Consider the following 19175-nt stretch of genomic DNA (forward strand, 5'->3'; position numbering starts at 1 on the left):
CTGAGTAATACTCCATTTTGTATATGTACCACCTCTTTCTTATCCATTCATCTGCTGATGGACATCTAGGTTGTTTCCATATCCTGGCTATTATAAACAGTGCTGCAATGAACATTGGGGTACATGTGTCTCTTTCAATTCTGGTTTCCTTGGTGTGTATGCCCAGCAGTGGGATTGCTGAGTCATATGGCAGTTCTATTTCCAGTTTTTTAAGGAATCTCCACATTGTTCTCCACAGTGGCTGTACTAGTTTGCATTCCCACCAACAGTGTAAGAGGGTTCCCTTTTCTCCACATCCTCTCCAGCATTTATTGCTTGTAGACTTTTGGATCGCAGCCATTCTGACTGGTGTGAAATGGTACCTCATTGTGGTTTTGATTTGCATTTCTCTGATAATGAGTGATGTTGAGCATCTTTTCATGTGTTTGTTAGCCATCCGTATGTCTTCTTTGGAGAAATGCCTATTTAGTTCTTTGGCCCATTTTTTAAAAACGTTCATTGTATATTGGGGTATAGCTGATTAACAGTGCTGTGTTTCAGGTGTACAGCAAAGTGATTCAGTATACATATACACAGATTTATTCTTTTTCAAATTGTTTCCCCATGTAGATTATTGCAGAATATTGAGCCAAGTTCCCTGTGCTATCTGGTCAGCCCTTGTTGGTTATCTCTTTTATATATAGTAGGGTATATAAATAAATTCTAAACTCTCAATTTATCCCTCCTCTGCCCCCAGCTTTCCCTTCTGGTAACCAAAAGTTAGTTTTCTATGTTTGTAAGTCTGTTTTTGTTTTGTAAATATGTTCACTTGTATCTCTCTCTCTTTTTTTTTTTTTTAGATTCTGCATATAAGCAATATCATATGACATTTGTCTTTGATTTACTACACTTAGTCTCCACGTCCAACCATTTTGCTGCAAATGCTATTGCATCATTGACCAAGTGCTCAGTCGCGTCAGTCGTGTCCGACTCTGTGTGACCCCATAGATGGAAGCCCACCAGGCTCATCTGTCACTGGGATTCTCCAGGCAAGTACACTGGAGTGGGTTGCCGTTTCCACTGTATACATGTACCACATCTACTTCATCCATTCATCTGTTATTGGACATTTAGGTTGCTCCCATGTCTTGGCTATTGTAAACAGTGCTGCAATGAACACTGGGGTGCATGTAAACTTTTGAACCATGGTTTTCTCCAGATACATGCTTGGGAGTAGGACTGCTAGACCATACAGTTGTTCTATTTTTCATTTTTAAAGGAACTTCTAAACTGTTCTGCAGAGTGGCTGTACCAATTTACATTCCCATCAACAGTGTAGCAGGGTTTCCTCTTCTCCACACCCTTTTCAGCATTTACTATTGTAGACTTTTTGATGATGGTCATTCTGACTAGTGTGAGATGAAATCTCATTGTAATTTTGATTTGCATTTCTCCAACAATTTAGTGATGCTGAGCATCTTTTCATGTGGCCATTTTTGGAGAAATGTCTATTTAGATTTTTCATCCATTTTTTGATTGGGTTGTTTGCTTGTTTTGATATTGAGCTGCATGAGCTGTTTGTAGATTTTGGAGATTTTGTCAGTTCCATCACTTGCAAAAATTTTCTCCCATACCGTGAACTTTTTTTTCATTTTGTTTATGGTTTCCTTTGCTGTACAAAAGCTTTTGAATTTAATTAGGTCCCATTCATTTACTTTTATTTCCGTTACTCAAACAGATAGCTTGAAAAATGTATTGCTGCAACTTAAAGGGTGTGCTGCCTGTTTTCCTCCAAAAGTTTTAAAGTATCATGTTTGATATTTAAGAGTTTAATCTATTTTGAGTTTATTTTTGTGTATGGTGTTAAAGACTACATTCTTTTATGTGTAGCTGTCCAGTTTTCTGGACTGTCTTTCCTCCATTGAATAGTCTTGCCTACTTTGTCATAGATTAATTGACCATAGGTGCATGGGTTTATATCTGGGCTTTCTATCTTGTTCCAATGATTCATATTTCTGTTTTTGTACCAATAATATTACTCTTTTGATGACTGTAGCTTTGTAGGATAGACTGAAGTGAGTGCTCAATTTTTCTTTCTCAAGATTGCTTTGACTATTTAGGGTTTTTTGGGTCTCCATACAAATGTTAAATTTTTTTGTCCTAATTTTGCAAAAAGTACCATTGGTAATTTGATAGGGATAGTCCTGAATTTGTAGATTGCCTTGATATTTTTCCATCTGTTTGTGTCATCTGCAATTTCTTTCATTAGTGTCTTTCAGATAGAGGTCTTTTGCCTTTTCAGGTAGGTTTATTCCAAGGTATGTTATTCTTTCTGATGAAAGGCTGTTTATTTAATTTCTCTTTCTGCTCTTTCATTGTTAGTGTATACAAATGCAACAGATTTTTGTGTATAAAATTTGTATCCTGCAACTAAATTACCAAATTCATAGACGGGTTCTCAGCTCAGTTCAGTCGCTCAGTTGTGTCTGATTCTTTGTGACCCCATGGACTGCAGCACGTCAGGCTTCCCTGTCCATCACCAACTCCCGGAGTCTACTCAAACTCATGTCCATCGAGTCAGTGATGCCATCCAACCAGCTCATCATCTGTCATTCCCTTCTCCTCCCACCTTCAATCTTTCCTAGCATCAGGGTGTTTTCCAATGAGACAGTTCTTTGGATCAGGCAGAGAAAGTTATGGAGTTTCAGTTTCAGTAGCAGTCCTTCCAATGAATATTCAGGACTGATTTCATTTAGGATTGACTGGTTGGATCTCCTTGCAGTCCAAGGGACTCTCAAGGAGTGTTCTCCAACACCATAATTCAAAAGCACCAATTCTTTGGTGCTCAGCTTTCTTCATAGTCCAACTCTCACACCATACTTGACTACTGGAAAAGCCATAGCTTTGACTAGACAGACCTTTGTTGGCAAAGTAATGTCTCTGCTTTTTAATATTCTGTCTAGGTTGGTCATAGCTTTTCTTCCAAGGAGAAAGCGTCTTTTAATTTCATGGCTGCATTCACAATCTGCAGTGATTTTGGAGCCCTAAAAATAAAGTCTCCCACTATTTCAATTGTTTCCCCATCTATTTGCCATGAAGTGATGGGACTAGATGCCATGAACTTAGTTTTCTGAATGTTGAGTTTTAAACCAACTTTTTCACTCTCCTCTTTCACTTTCAAGAGGCTCTTTAGTTCTTCACTTTCTGCCATAAGGGTGGTGTCATCTACATATCTGAGGTTATTGATATTTCTCCTGGCATTCTTGATTCCAGCTTCTGATTCATTCAGCCTGGCCTTTTGCATGATGTACTCTGCATATAAGCTAAATAAGCAGGGTAACAACATACAGCTTTGACCTACTCCTTTCCTGATTTAGAACCTGTCTTTTGTTCCATGTCCAGTTCTAACAGTTGCTTCTTGACCTGCATACAGATTTCTCAGGAGACAGGTCAGGTGGTCTGGTATTCCCATCTCTTTCAGAATTTTCCAGTTTGTTGTGATCCACACAGTCAAAGGCTTTCGCATAGTCAATAAAGCAGAAGTAGAGGGTTTTTTGGAACTCTCTTGCTTTTTCGAGGACCCAGCAGATGTTGGCAATTTGATCTCTGCTTCCTCTGCCTTTTCTAAATCTAGCTTGAACATCAGGAAGTTCACGGTTCACATACTGTTGAAGCCTGGCTTGAAGAATTTTGAGCATTACTTTACTAGCGTGAGATGAGTGCAATTGTGCAGTTGTTTGAGCATTCTTTGGCATTGCCTTTCTTTGGGATTGGAATGAAAACTGACCTTTTCCAGTCCTGTGGCCACTGCTGAGTTTTCCAAGTTTGCTGGCATATTGAGTGCAGCACTTTCACAGCATCATCTTTTAGGATTTGAAATAGCTCAGCTGGAATACCAACGCCTCTACTAGCCTTGTTCATAGTGATGCTTCCTGAGGCCCATTTGATTTCACATTCCAGGATGTCTGGCTCTAGATGAGTGGTCACACCATCGTGGTTATCTGGGTCATGAAGATCTTTTTTGTATAGTTCTTCTGTCAATTGTTGCCGACTCTTCTTAATATCTTCTGCTTCTGTTAGGTCCATACCATTTCTGTCCTTTATCGAGCCCATCTTTGCATGAAACGTTCCCTTGGTATCTCTAATTTTCTTGAAGAGCTCTCTAGTCATTCTCCTTCTATTGTTTTTCTCTATGTCTTTGCATTGATCACTGAGGAAGGCTTTCTTATCTCTCCTTGATGTGGTCTAGTAGTTTCCTAATAGCATCTTTAGGGTTTTATATGTATTGTATCATATCATCTGGGCCTTGCTGATGGGTTAGATGGTAAAGAATCTGCCTGCAAACAGTGACAGTTTTACGTCTTCTTTTCCAATTTGGATTTCTTTTCTTTCTTTTTCTTCTCTGATTGTTGTGGCTAGGACTTCTACAACTATGCTGAATAGAAGTGGTGAAAGTGGACATTCTTTTCTTGTTTCTGAACATAGAGAAAATGCTTTTGCTTTTCACTGTTGAGTATGATGTTAGCTGTAGGTTTGTCTTATATGGCTTTTATAATGTATGTTCCCTCTATGCCCACATTCTGGAGAACTTTTATCATAAATGCCTGGTGAATTTTGTCAAAAGCTTTCTCTGCATCTATTGAGATGATCATATGTTTTTTTTTCTTCAATTTGTTAATGTGGTTTATCACACTGATTTGCAGATATTGAAAAATCCTTGCATTCCTGGTGTAAATCCCCTTGATCATGGTGTATGATCCACTTAATGTATTGTTGGATTCGGTTTGCTAGTATTTTGTTGAGGATACTTGCATCTAAGCTCACCAGTGATATTTGCTGCTGTTGTTCAGTCACTAAGTCATATCTGACTCTTTGTGACCCCATGAGCTGCAGCATGTAAGGCTGCCCTGTCCTTCACTATCTCCCTGAGTTTACTCAAACTCTTGTCCATTGTGTCAATGATGTCATCCAACCATCTCATCCTCTGTCACCCCCTTCTCCTCTTGCCCTCAATCTTTCCCAGCATCAGGCAGGGTCTTTTCCAATGAGTCAGCTCTTTGCATCAGGTGGCCAAAGTATTAGAGCTTCAGCATAAGTCCTTCCAATGAGTTTTCAGGGTTGATTTGCTTTAGGATTGTCTGGTTTGATTTCCTTGGTGTCCAATGGACTCTCAGGTCTTCTCCAGCACCACAGTTAGAAAGCATCAGCTATTCAGTGCTCAGCCTTCTTTTTATGGTCCAACTCTAACATCCATACATGACTACTGGAAAAACCATAGCTCTGACTATACAGACATTTGTTGGCAAAGTTATGTCTCTGCTCTTTAAAATTCTGTCTAGGTTTGTCATAGCTTTTCTTCCTAGGAGCAACTGTCTTTTAATTTCAAGAGGCTCTTTAGTTTCTCTTTGCTTTCTGCCATTGTGTGCATGCTAAGTCACTTCAGTTGTGTCCAATTATTTGCAAAATTATGGACTGTAGCCCCCCAGGTTCCTCTCTCCATGGGATTCTCCAGGCAAGAACAGTGTAGTGGGTTGCCATGGCCTACTCCAGGGGATCTTTGAAACTCAGGGATCAAAGCTGAATCTCTTGTGTCTCCTGTACTGGCAGGCTGGTTCTCTAGTGCCAGCTTGGGAAGCCCCAAAGTGAAAGTGTTAGTTGCACGGTCTTATCTGACTCTGTGACCCCAAGGACTGTAGTCTGCCAGGCTCCTCTGCCCATGGAATTCTCCAGGCAAGTATACTGGAGTGGGGAGCCATTCCCTTCTCCAAGGGATCTTTCCGACCCAGGAATCGAACCTGGGTCTCCAGCATTGCAGGCAGATTCTTTGCTGTTTGAATCACCAGAGAAGCCACTTGTATGGTATCATCTGCATATCTGAGGTTGTTGCCATTTCTCCTGACAATCTTGATTCTAGCTTGTGCTTCATCCAGCCCCACATTTTACATGATGTATTCTGCATATAAGTTAAATAAGCAGGGTGACAATATACAGCCTTGATGTACTCCTTTCCCAATTTTGAACCAGTCCATTTTTCCAAGTCCAGTTCTAACTGTTGCTTCTTGACCTGCACACAGGTTTTCCAGGAGGCAGTTAAGGTGCTTCTTGGTCTCTTCAAGAATTCTCCACAGTTTGTTGTGATCCACACAGTCAAAGGTGTAGTCAATGAAGCAAAAGTTTTTTTTGCAATTGTCTTGCTTTGTCTATGATACAGCAGATGTTGGGAGTTTGATTTCTGGTTCCTCTGCCCTTTCTAAACCCAGCTTGTGTGTCTGAAGTTCTGTGTTCATGTATTGTTGAAGCCTAGCTTGAAGGATTTTCTGTCTTCCTTGCTAGCATGTGAAGTGAGTACAATTGTGCAGAAGTTTGAACATTCTTTGGCATTGCCCTTCTTTCAAATTAGAATGAAAACTTTTCCAGTCCTGTGGCTACTGCTGAATTTTCCAAATTTGCTGGCATACTGAGTGCAGAACTTTAACATCATCATCCTTTAGGATTAGAAATAGCTCAGTTGGTATTCCATTACCTCCACTAGCTTTGATTATAGTTAAGTGCTTCCTAAGGCCCTTTGATTGAATGCTTCCTAAGGCCCACTTGAATTCACATTCCGGGATATCTGGCTGTAGGTGAGTAACCAAACCATCATGGTTATTTGGTTCATTAAGACTTTTTTTGTACAGTTCTTCTGTGTATTCTTGCTACCTCTTCTTAATCTCTTCTGCTTCTGAAAGGTTCTTGCTGTTTCTGTCCTTTATTGAGCCATCTTTGCATGTGCCCTCGATATTTCTAATATTCTTGGTGATCTCTAGTCTTTCTCATTCTATTGTTTTCCCCTACTTCTTTGTATTGTTCATTTAAGAAGGCCTTCTTATCTCTCCTTGCTATTCTCTGGAACTTTGCATTCACTTTCCCTTTCTCCTCTGCCTTTGGATTCTCTCTCTCTCTTTTTTTTTTTTTTTTGCTATTTGTAAGGCTTCCTCAGACAAGCACTTTCCCTTCTTGAATTTCTTTTTCTCTGGGATGGTTTTCATCACTGCCTCCTGTACGTTGTTACAAACTGTCCATATTTCTTCAGGCATTCTACCAGAGCTAGTCCCCTGAATCTATTTGTCACCTTTACTCTATAAGGGATTTGATTTAAGTCATTCATGAATGGCCTAGTGGCTTTTCCCACTTTCTTTAGTTTAAGCCTGAATTTTGCTTTAAGGAGCTGATGATCTGAGCCACAGTCAGCTCCAGGTCTTGTTTTTCCTGACCGTATAGAGCTACTCCATCCTCGGCTGCAAAGAATATAATCAATCCGATTTCAGTATTGACTATTTGGTGATGTCCATGTGTAAACTCATCTCTCGTGTTGTTGGCAAAATGTGTTTGCTATGACCAGTGTATTCTCTTGGCAAAACTCTGTTGGCCTTTGCCCGCTTCATTTTGTATTCAAGGCCAAATTTGCCTGTTAGTTCAGGTATCTCTTGACTTTCTACTTTTGCACTCCAACCCCCTATGATGAAAAGGACATCTTTTTTGGTGTTAGTTCTAGAAGGTCTTGTAAGACTTCATAGAATTGGTCAACTTCAGCTTCTTCGGCATCAGTGGCTGGTAAATAGACTTGGATTACTGTGATGTTGAATGGTTAGATTTGGAAATAAACTGAGACTATTCTATCGGTTTTGGGATTGCACCCAAGTACTGCATTTGACTCTTTTGTTGTTTATGAGGGTTCATCCATTTCTTCCATGGGATTCTTGCCCATAGTAGTAGATATAATGGCTATCTGAACTAAATCCACCCATTCCCATCCATTTTAGTTCACTGATTCCTAAGATGTTGATGTTTACTCTTGCCATCTCCTGTTTGACTGTGTTCAATTTACTTTGATTCATGGACCTAACATTCCAGGTTCCTATGCAATATAGTTCTTTATAGCATCGGATTTTACTTTCACCACCAGACACACCCACAACTGAGCAATGTTTCCACTTTGGCCCAGCTACTTTATTCTTTCTGGAGCTATTAGTAATTGCCGTCTACTCTTCCCCAGTAGCATGCTGGACATCTTCCAACCTGAGAGGGCTCATCTTTCAGTGTCATATATTTTTGCCTTTTTATTCTGTTCATAGGGTTCTCACTGCAAGAATACTGGAGTGGCTTGTCATTCCCTCCTCCAGTGGACAACGTTTTGTCAGAACTCTCCACTATTAACCATCCGTCTTGGGTGGCCCTGCAGGGCATGGCTCATAGCTTCATTGAGTTACACAATCCCCTTAGCCATGATAAGGCAGTGATTCATGAAGGGATGTAAGTTCTTACTGTCATTAAAAAAATTTTGGCTTTTTTAAAAAAGGTCTTTTTTCTTCCCTTCCTCTTTTGTTCTCTTTTTTTGTCATTTGATGACTGACTTTACCATTGTGTATGGATTTTTCTCTTATTGTATGTGTATACCTATTATAGATTTTCAGTTTGCAGTTACCGTGAGGTTTTGACATAGCAGTCTACATATAGAAAGATTGTTTTAAGTTGCTAGTCTGTTAACATCAAATCCTTTTCCAATATCCTGCATTTATGCTCTCCTCTTCTCACCATTTCTGGGTTTGATAGCATATTTGTGTGTGGATGATTTCCTACCTTTTCAGTATGTTTGCCTTTATTAGTGAGGTTTTCCATTTGTAATTTTCTTATTTCTAGTTGGGGTGTTTTCTCTTCTGCCTAGAGAAGTTCCTTTCACATTTGTTGCAAAGCTGGTTTGGTGGTGCTGAATTCTCTTTGCTTTTGCTTATCTGTAAAGCTTTTGATTTCTTTGTTGAATCTGAGTAAGAGCCTTGCTCAGTAGATTATTCTTGTAGGTTTTTCCCTTTCATCACTTTAAATACATTGGTCCACTCCCTTTTGGCCTGAAGAGTTTCTGCTGAGAAATCAGCTGCAACTTACCTTCTATGTTAATACTTTTCCTTTGTCGTTAATTTTTGTTAGTTTGATTACTTTGTGTCTCAGTGTGTTCCTCATTGGATTTATGTTGGCTGGGACGCTCTGTGCTTCCTAGATCTGGGTGACTATTTCCCTTCCCATATTTGGGAAAATTTCAGCTATTATTTCTTCAAATATTTTATCAGGTCTTTTTCTTACTTCTCTTTCTGAGATCCCTATAGTGTGAACATTGCATTTAATGTTGTCCCAGAGGTCTTCCTCTGCTGCTCCTGCTAAGTCGCTTCAGTCGTGTCCAACTCTGTGCGACCCCATAGACGGCAGCCCGCCAGGCTCCGCCGTCCCTGGGATTCTCCAGGCAAGAACACTGGAGTGGGTTGCCATTTCCTTCTCCAGTACAGGAAAGTGAAAAGGGAAAGTGAAGTCGCTCAGTCGTGTCCGACTCTTCGTGACCCTATATTTCTTTTCATTCTTTTATTGTGTTCCTCAACAGTGATTTCCGGCATGTATCTCCCATCTCACTTATCCAGTCTTCTGCCTCACGTTTTCTGCTGTTGATTCCTTCTAGGACTTCCCTGGTGGCTCAGATGGTAAACCGTCTGTCTACAATGAGGGAGACCTGGGTTCAATCCCTGGGTTGGGAAGATCCCTGGTGGGAGAAAGAAACGGCAATCCACTCCAGTACTATTGCCTGGAAAATCCCATGGACAGAGGAGCAAAGAGTCAGACACGACTGAGCAACTTCACTTTTCAGTGTGTTTTTTTATTTCAGTTATTGTTCATCTGTTTTTATTTTTTCTAGGTCTTTATTAAACTTTTCTTATATCTTCTAGATCGGTGCCTCTATTCTTTTTCTGAGATCTTGAAACATTTTTACTATTGTTACTCCGAATTCCTTTTTTTGGGGTAGAATGCATATCTCTACTTCACTTAGTTGTTCTTCTGGGTTTTTAATTTTGTTCCTTCATCTGGAACATATTTCTGTGCTCTCTCATTTTATCTAACTTTCTGTGATTTGCAGTATCCATGCTTCAGGTTGCAACATTGTAGTTCTTGCTTCTGCTGTCCTCTTCTGGTGGATGAGGTTTGTGCTGGCTTCCTGGTGGGAGGGACTTTTTTTTCCTGCCTGCCCCTGGGTGGAGCCTTTCTTGTCCCTCTGGGGGGCAGGGCTTTGTCAGGGAATATGTTTAGCAGGAAAGACTTTATTCAGAAAGACTTTCTGATGGGCGAGGCTGTGTTTCTACCTTGTTGGTTGTATGGCCTGAGGCATCAGAGCCTACATGCTGTTTGGAGCCAAGTCTTGGTGAAAAAATGGCAGTCTCCACCAGGGCTCATGCCAGTGAGTACTCTCCAGAATCACTGCCTCTGGTGTCTTTGTTCCCACAGTGAGCCATAACCACCCCCCACCTCTGCAAGAGACCATCCAATACCAACAGGTAGGTCCAGCCCAGGTTCTTATGATGTCACCACTTTTTTTCTCTGGCTTCTGGTGTACATGAGAACTTGTATGTGCCCTACAAACATAGAGTTTCTATTTCCCCCAGTCCTGTAGAATTCTTGTGATCAAACCTCACTGGCCTTCAAAGTTAGATTCTCTGGGGGCTCCTCCTGTTCCCAGACCCCTGGGCTGGGGAGCGTGACCTGGGGCTCAGAACCTTCACTCCTGGGGAAGAATTTCTGTGGTTATTTTCCACTTTGTGGGGCATCCACCAGCAGGTGTGGGATTTATCATGATTGTGCCCCCTCCTACCATTTCATTTTGGCTACTTCTTTGTCTTTAGATATAGGATCCTTTTTAGGAGGTTCTAGTGTTGGTGTAAGAAAAATGTCGCCAAGGAGGCACTAACCCCAGAGGGAGGTCTTTCAGCTTTGGATCCCTCAAAGGCACAAGGAATGAAACCATGTTCCCATAAGGCGGATAAGTGGGTGGAAGCACTTTCCACTTTACCTTTGCAGCTCCTTCCGTCCTCCTGCAGGATGTAGCCTTTCGGGCATGAACACTGGTAACTCCCTTCTGTGTTCTTACAGATGAAATTGCAAGGTTTGGGAGCCTGATTGCACTCATTCAGATCTATGATTAAAGAGACACAGTGTGACTGCCCATCTCAAAAGATGTTTCAATGCTCAATACCCACTTGAGTCTAACAAAGAATCTTAGTTTTAAAGAAAGAAAAGGTAAACTGTATGGTCCTTGATCACTGTCTTACGTTTCCTTATGAAATTACACAGGCTTTTTAGAGTTTTAGTTTGAGGGTTTCTTCCTCATAATGTACAATTTCCACCCGAGAATAAACCTGAGTATCAGAGCACTTACCTACACAGGCAGTTCCAGTTATATCTGGAGTGTAGCCAGTTTTACAAATGCAGTGATATGATCCTCTGTCATTGACACATTCCCCATTTCGGCAAACATCATGAATAACCTTGCACTCATCAATATCTATAATTTAATAAATAGCAATTAAAATGAGAAAGGCATTATAAAAGGGTCAGTATGTACTATTGGGCATTAAAGCCACTGACACTCACATCTTGACCCTTCTATCTCATTACTACTTAGTAGGATGCCAATAGCAAGTGAGTTCTTAGCCTTGGATTGTTAAATAACAATTTTATACCCATAGCTCTTATTTTTCCTGATCTTTTCAAGATTACTCTGAAATGCAATATAGCATACTTTCATTGGTCTGAAGAAATGCATCTACCATCTCATTTTCACATCTGCCAAAGAATGATAAATCACTTTGGTTATTCCATCTATTCTGTCTTTACCACATCCAATTCTGTTATTAACCTTTAGTCACAACTTTATAACATGAACATAAATCCTATTTAATCTCTTTATTCTCCTCTCACTTCTGATTTCCTCCCAAGGAGCTCAAAGTCTCTCTTTATGAGACTGCAAACAATTGCAGTCATTGTTAATAAACATAGGCCTGGAAGTCTTTTTCAGAGCAGCCTCAGACACCTTGACAGCCTCCTCATCCCTCTCAAGTTGACATGGCTTGTACTTTTCCAGAGGCAGCTGTCTTAATTCCCAGTACAATCATCCCTCCATATCCAGAGCACTGGTTCCAGAACTACCTTGTTGATATTAAAATTCATGGACACTCAAGCCCCATATACAAAATGGCATAGTACAGCTGGCACTGCAGGTTCAATCAACATTCGGCAGAAACCAATCCAAGGTTGGTTGGATCTACAGATATGGAATCTGTGGATATGGAAGGCTGACTGTATCAGCATTGTTTTATACTTCTTTCATGTGATATATTTCAGCCAGTTTTACAAGATAAAATACATATTGGTGGGCTACTTTAGGAATTTAGTGATCATTTATTCCAAAATGTATCTAAAAGATTATATTCTGAGTAAAAGGTTATATTCTTATAACAAACCAGCTTAAAAAGTTGAGGACTCCTTGTAATGCAAAGACACGAACTGAAGCACACACATTAATCAGACCAAGGACACTCTGGCAACATGGCTTTGAATATCTAAAGTACCATAATGATTTTTTTTTTTTTTTTTGGTCAACCTAAACTGTACAACTCAACCTAGGCCCACATTATAGATTCTATATTCTCATCTGTTCCTCATAAAACAAATTCCCTGAAAGTATTTTTGGACCGTAAATGAAGTACCTGCTCCGTTAGTCAAAAATCAGAACAAAATGAAGTACCTGCTCCATTGGTCATAAACCCTCGGCCATGGGGGCAGAGTTTTTTGAAAGCCACAGTGCCCTGGAAAGGGCAGATCTCACAGTGGGGCCCCCAGCCTCTCCCTCCATCGCAGCAGCATTCAGACTTGGTGACGGGGTTCCTGTTGCTCGAGCCTATCTGACACATGTTCTGGAGCACCTCCGTGAAGCAGTACCCTTCCCGGTTGTCTGGAAAGGACGTTATGAATGCAAAGAAGATTTTAGGGAGCTTTAGAAGCATAGCATGGTATTCCGAATTTGCTCAGATAGTAAAACCCAAGAAGGATGTAACACTTTACCCTGGCTGAGAAGGAGCAAGAAGGGAAAGCTGGAAGCAGCAGTAAGAGAAAAAGGATGACATCTGGGGAAAACAAGACAAGATATTCAGTAAGTGGGCAGAAAGGCATTGGTATCAACAAGATTATCACTCTATCTGTTCCCAGATATATGGAGAACCAGGCTATAGCAAGGGTCAGAGAAACACATGGAAACTGATCCTGAGCATCAAGAGCTTAAATAGGCAGCTGAGAAAGAAATTCCAAACAAGTGATTCAATGATACAATTAGCAAAGAAAGAATTTAGCGGCAGGGTGGTGCTAAGCCCAGTGGACAATCATGGTCATAGAATCATCTCCAAAATATGAACATTGTTAACCTTTCCTCAAATTTCAACATTTTCTATTATTTCAAATAAGTGATCTGGTTTCAAGCATCCCAGTGTGGAGGCTGGGGTTACAAAAGCATCCTGTAGTCTGTACTCACCAAGGCACTCATCCTGGTTGGGGCTGGCTGTGAAGCCGTCATTGCACTCGCAGGTATAGCTCCCCCTGGTGTTGAGGCAGCGCCCGTTCTCACAGATCCCAGGCTTGGTCTGACATTCATTTTCATCTATGTGGTGTAATTGAAGGACCAAAGAGAAGAGGCGTCATCTGTCCACTTTGTACAAAGATAGATTTTTTTTTTTTCAAAAAAGAAAAGTTTAGTTTGTGACTAGATAACCAGTTATGGGCTCAGGAGGGCCTAGAGGAGCTACTCCACATTCAAGGTTAGGAGGGGCGGTAGTGAGGAGATACCCCTTGTCCAAGGTAAGGAGCAACAGCTGTGCTTTGCTGGAGCAGCCGTGAAGAGATACCCCATGTACAAGGTAAGAGAAACCCAAGTAAGACGGTAAGTGTTGCAAGACGGCATCAGAGAGCAGACACACTGAAACCATAATCACAGAAAACTAGTCAATCTAATCACACGAGGACCACAGCCTTGTCTAACTCAATGAAATTAAGCCAAGCCCTGTGGGGCCAACCAATATGGATGGGTCATGGTGGAGAGGTCTGACAGAATGTGGTCCACTGGAGAAGAGAATGGCAAACCACTTCAGTATTCTTGACTTGAGAATGCAATGAACAGTATCAAAAGGCAAAATGATAGGATACTGAAAGAGGCACTCCCCAGGTCATTAGGTGCCCAATATGCTACTGGAGATCAGTGGAAAAATAACTCCAGAAAGAATGAAGGGATGGAGCTAAAGCAAAAACAATACCCAGCTGGAATGCGGAATGAAGCAGGGCAAAGGCTAATAGAGTTTTGCCAAGAGAACACACTGGTTATAGCAAACACCCTCTTCCAACAACACAAGAGAAGACTCTACACATGGATGTCACCAGATGGTCAACACCAAAATCAGATTGATTATATTCTTTGCAGCCAAAGATGGAGAAGCTCTATATAGTAAGCAAAAACAAGACCGGGAGCTGACTGTGGCTCAGATCATGAACTCCTTATAACCAAATTCAGACTCAAATTGAAGAAAGTAGGGAAAACCGCTAGACCATTCAGGTATGACCTAAATCAAATCCCTTATGATTATACAGTGGAAGTGAGAAATAGATTTAAGGGCCTAGATCTGATAGATAATAGATAGAGTGCCTGATGAACTATGGAATGAGGTTCGTGACACTGTACAGGAGATAGGGATCAAGACCATCCCCATGGAAAAGAAATGCAAAAAAGCAAAATGGCTGTCTGGGGAGGCCTTACAAATAGCTGTGAAAAGAAGAGAGGTGAAAAGCAAAGGAGAAAAGGAAAGATATAAGCATCTGAATGCAGAGTTCCAAAGAATAGCAAGAAGAGATAAGAAAGCCTTCTTCAGTGATCAGTGCAAAGAAATAGAGGAAAACAACAGAATGGGAAAGACTAGAGATCTCTTCAAGAAAATTAGAGATACCAAGGGAACATTTCATGCAAAGATGGGATCGATAAAGGGCAGAAATGGTATGGACCTAACAGAAGCAGAAGATATTAAGAAGAGGTGGCAAGAATACACAGAAGAACTGTACAGTCACTCACCTAGAGCCAGACATCCTGGAATGTGAAGTCAAGTGGGCCTTAGAAAGCATCACTGCCAACAAAGCTAGTGGAGGTGATGGAATTCCAGTAGAACTATTTCAAATCCTGAAAGATGATGCTGTGAAAGTGCTGCACTCAGTGTGCCAGCAAATTTGGAAAACTCAGCAGTGGCCACAGGACTGGAAATGTCAGTTTTCATTCCAATCCCAAAGAAAGGCAATGCCAAAGAATGCTCAAACTACCGCACAATTGCACTCATCTCACACGCTAGTAAAGCAATGCTCAAAATTCTCCAAGTCAGACTTCAGCAATACGTGAACTGTGAACTTCCTGATGTTCAAGCTGATTTTAGAAAAGGCAGAGGAACCAGACTTCAAATTGCCAATATCTCCTGGATCATCGAAAAAGCAAGAGAGTTCCACAAAAACATCTACTACTGCGTATTGACTATGCCAAAGCCTTTGACTGTGTGGATCATAAAAAACTGTGGAAAATTCTGAAAGAGATGGGAATACCAGACCACCTGACCTGCCTCTTGAGAAACCTATATGCAGGTCAGGAAGCAACAGTTAGAACTGGACATGGAACAACAGATTGGTTCCAAATAGGAAAGGAGTATGTCAAGGTATATTGTCACCCTGCTTATTTAACTTATATGCAGAGTACATCATGAGAAATGCTGGACTGGAAGAAGCACCAGCTGGAATCAAGATTGCCAGGAGAAATATCAATAACCTCAGATATGCAGATGACACCTCACTTATGGCAGAAAGCAAAGAGGAACTCAAAAGCCTCTTGATGAAAGTGAAAGAGGAGAGTGAAAAAGTTGGCTTAAAGCTCAACATTCAGAAAACGAAGATCATGGCATCTGGCCCCATCACTTCGTGGGAAATAGATAGGAAAACAGTGGAAACAATGCCAGACTTTATTTTTTGGGGCTCCAAAATCACTGCAGATGATGACTGCAGCCATGAAATTAAAAGATGCTTACTCCTTGGAAAAAAAGTTATGACCAACCTAGACAGCATATTGAAAAGCAGAGACATTACTTTGCCAACAAAGTTTCGTCTAGTCAAGGCTATGGTTTTTCCAGTGGTCATGTATGGATGTGAGAGTTGGACTGTGAAGAAAGCTGAGCAACGAAGAATTGATGCTTTTGAACTGTGGTGTTGGAGAATACTCTTGAGAGTCCCTTGGACTGCAAGGAGATCCAACCAGTCCATTCTGAAGGAGATCAGCTTTTGGTGTTTGGAGGGAATGATGCTAAAGCTGAAGCTCCAGTACTTTGGCCACCTCCTGCGAAGAGTTGACTCATTGCAAAAGACACTGATGTTGGGAGAGATTAGGGGCAGGAGGAAAAGGGGAAAACAGAGGATGAGATGGCTGGATTTCATCACCAACTCGATGGATGTGAGTCTGAGTGAACTCCAGGAGTTGGTGATGAACAGGGAGGCCTGGCGTGCCGCGATTCATGGGGTCATAAAGAGTCAGACATGACTGAGCAACTGAACTGAACTGAACCTATTCACATGGTTCCAAATTCAAAGGGTACAAAAGAATATACAGCCCAAAGTGCCCCTCTCCTCTTCCCCAGCCACCAAACTTCCTTCCTAGGAAGCAACCAGTGCTACTGCTCATGTCTGGAGTATCCTCCTAGAGATGAATTATACCCATTACAAACAAATACAGCCATATCTGTGATACACCTCCACCCTTTTAAGAACATAATTGATAGCATGTTTATATACTTAAACATAGATGATAGCACTTTAGGTACACTTACGTTTTTCACTTAAATTTAAAACTTGCCATATCTGTATGTGTAGAGAATTCTCAGAGTGTTATTTTAAATGAAGGTGGAAAAATCCTTAAGATCAATATGTTAAAGAAATATTACTATACTCACTAGAATAATGTCTGTAATGGTGAGTTTTAACCTGAGGGAGTTTGTCTACACTAATCTTTTGATGCAATGTAGATTATGCCTATAATAATACTTCAACAGTATTAAGGAATAATAAATCATAATTCGGTCTCCCCAGTTTAAAAAAAAGTATTGATAATAGCTGGAGAGTTGAAAGATCATAAATTAATTTGCCTAGGTACTCCCATTGAGAATAATTCCAAGCCCCTGAGGTAGAGATCTTATGAGAGCCAGAGAGTTGGAACAGGTTAAAACTTGGCAATGCCAAGGCCACCTTGATACCAATTAAACCAATATCTGAGAGTGGGACCTGAGCTCTCCAAGTGATTCCAATGTGCAGCTGAGGCTGAGAAGCACTGTTCCCAGAAGATCCAGTGAGTGATCATAAGTCCACATGCTTTTTCTATGCTTTTAAAGTCTGCTCTTCAACTTCCGTTTAAATCTGTATCTTACAGAGGAAGGGGACAATATGGTTCTTAAGCTTCTTGACTGACAACATAAGAAAGGGCATACGTAGAAATTTTCTAGTATTTTTTCTTCATTAACTAAAGCAGAAGTCAGGAAACTTCTGTAATAACAGTAATAATATAGGCTTTGCAGGCCATTTGATCTCTGTTGCAGCTATTCTGCTCTGTTACTGTGGCACGAAGGCAGCCATGGAAAATTATGAATGGTTACAGCTCTGTTCCAAAATGAGTCTATTTACAAAAACAGGTGGTAGGTTGGCGAGCTGAATTTGGCCCTAGGACTGTGGTCTGCCAATCCCCAGTCTACTATGCTTTTCAAGGCTGAATCCACATTAGAATCACCTGGGGAGCTTTTAAAACTACCAGGACCTGGGCCTCAATCTCGATAAGACCAGATTCTCTGGATGTAGATCCCATTGGTTTAGTGAAATTTACTGAACAACTGTACTCAATGTTAGGGTGGCAGCAGCGAAGTTAAGCCAGTCGGGAGGCATTCCAATGTGATGGGAAGAACCGAACCCACAACGGCAAAGCAGTGTAAACAGTAAAGGAAGGGACGAGAGGAAATACCTGGTCTTCTACTCCTGGCAGCAAAATGGACCTGGAAAAGCACTCAAAGGCCAGCTCAGAGGGAGAGAAATGATGTTGCTGGTGGAATTCATAGATGATCAAGAGGCAGGGAGGCCTCCACGGAAAGTCGTGATAGGAGGTAAGAGAGGCAAGATGGCTCTGGCCAAGGAGAAGACAGCATCCACGAGGACCCAGCCCATGTCCTTTCCGTCCTTTGTCGCTTCCCACTCACTCAAAGCCCCTTTGCTGGGGCTGCCCTTACCTACGCAGCCTTCTCCGTCAGGTCTTCGCTGATACCCAGGTCCACAGATGCACAGGTATGTGCCAATGAGGTTCTTGCACTCCATTTGTTTCTCAGCACAGTCGTGTTTTCCCTCTTCACACTCATCCTCATCTGGAAAGAATGTACAAATTCATAAAAGGAGCTGCCTTAATTCCTTGCCCTTTAAACATAAGACAGCATCAAGTAGCCAATTTTTACTGACACTATTTCAACATTAACCTACTTCCTTTTGCATTTTTGGGAGCTGGTCTCTTAAGATGGGAAGGCATCTTCTAACCCTCTTTGAACTTAAGAAATTTCTCTCTAGCTGATAAATTTGTCAAAGGCAGGAAGTGTGATTTCTAATTAGTTTTGACATACTGAACTAAAAAAGCCTTATATAAAGCTTTCATAATATGATCATTATAATAGCATTATCAAACTAATAAACCAATGCTTCCATTATATAATACTTAAATAATATAGCTTATGATATCTTAATATCATAGTATTAATATGACATATTAGAATCATTGTGAAATATAATAAAGATTTGGTTTTTACACTTTGAGGAAAAGACAGGCATCTACAAATATCCTCTCTACTAGGTCTTCCCTCTGTTTTCTTTTTTCTGGCACAGTGTGGCTCTTCTTCAACCTTTACTTTCTGTCCTATTGCATTTCCTTCTTTTTATCTCTCCCCTTTATGTTATCTGAATTGAGAAATTTGGACTTTAGCCTGCATGTGACATGGAGCTCTTGCTTTGGAAATCTTCCTACCTTTAAGAAAAATTCTATGTAAATCATTTGAAAAGAGCAGATATCTGCTCATTTAAGAGCTTGGGAGAAGCAAATCAGAGCTCTTCAAGGATCCCCAGGATTTACCCAACTTTGTATAACAGAGCTTAGTCCAGTACTTTGGCAATCGCAGGTGTTCAGTAAGCACTTTTAAAGGAAATTGTTCCAAGTCAGTTCCATGTGCTACCCAATTCTTGGAATATAATATTCCATAGTG

The 19175-nt window shown here is 40.8% G+C and overlaps 1 protein-coding gene across 1 annotated transcript in view; it reads right to left on the reverse strand.

Annotated features, from left to right (window-relative positions):
* FBN1 (fibrillin 1) overlaps nt 1-19175 on the reverse strand; it is a 273921-nt gene that overhangs the window by 17092 nt on the left and 237654 nt on the right. Inside the window, exons 55-59 of the mRNA XM_068963729.1 lie at nt 18162-18293; nt 13358-13483; nt 12578-12784; nt 11210-11335; nt 10844-10966 (exon numbers count right to left, since the gene is read on the reverse strand). Coding sequence (XP_068819830.1) covers nt 10844-10966; nt 11210-11335; nt 12578-12784; nt 13358-13483; nt 18162-18293 — 714 coding nt within the window. The remainder of the gene's footprint in view (nt 1-10843; nt 10967-11209; nt 11336-12577; nt 12785-13357; nt 13484-18161; nt 18294-19175) is intronic.

The sequence above is a fragment of the Capricornis sumatraensis genome, chromosome 2 (assembly GCF_032405125.1).
Source record: "Capricornis sumatraensis isolate serow.1 chromosome 2, serow.2, whole genome shotgun sequence".
Classification (NCBI taxonomy): domain Eukaryota; kingdom Metazoa; phylum Chordata; class Mammalia; order Artiodactyla; family Bovidae; genus Capricornis; species Capricornis sumatraensis.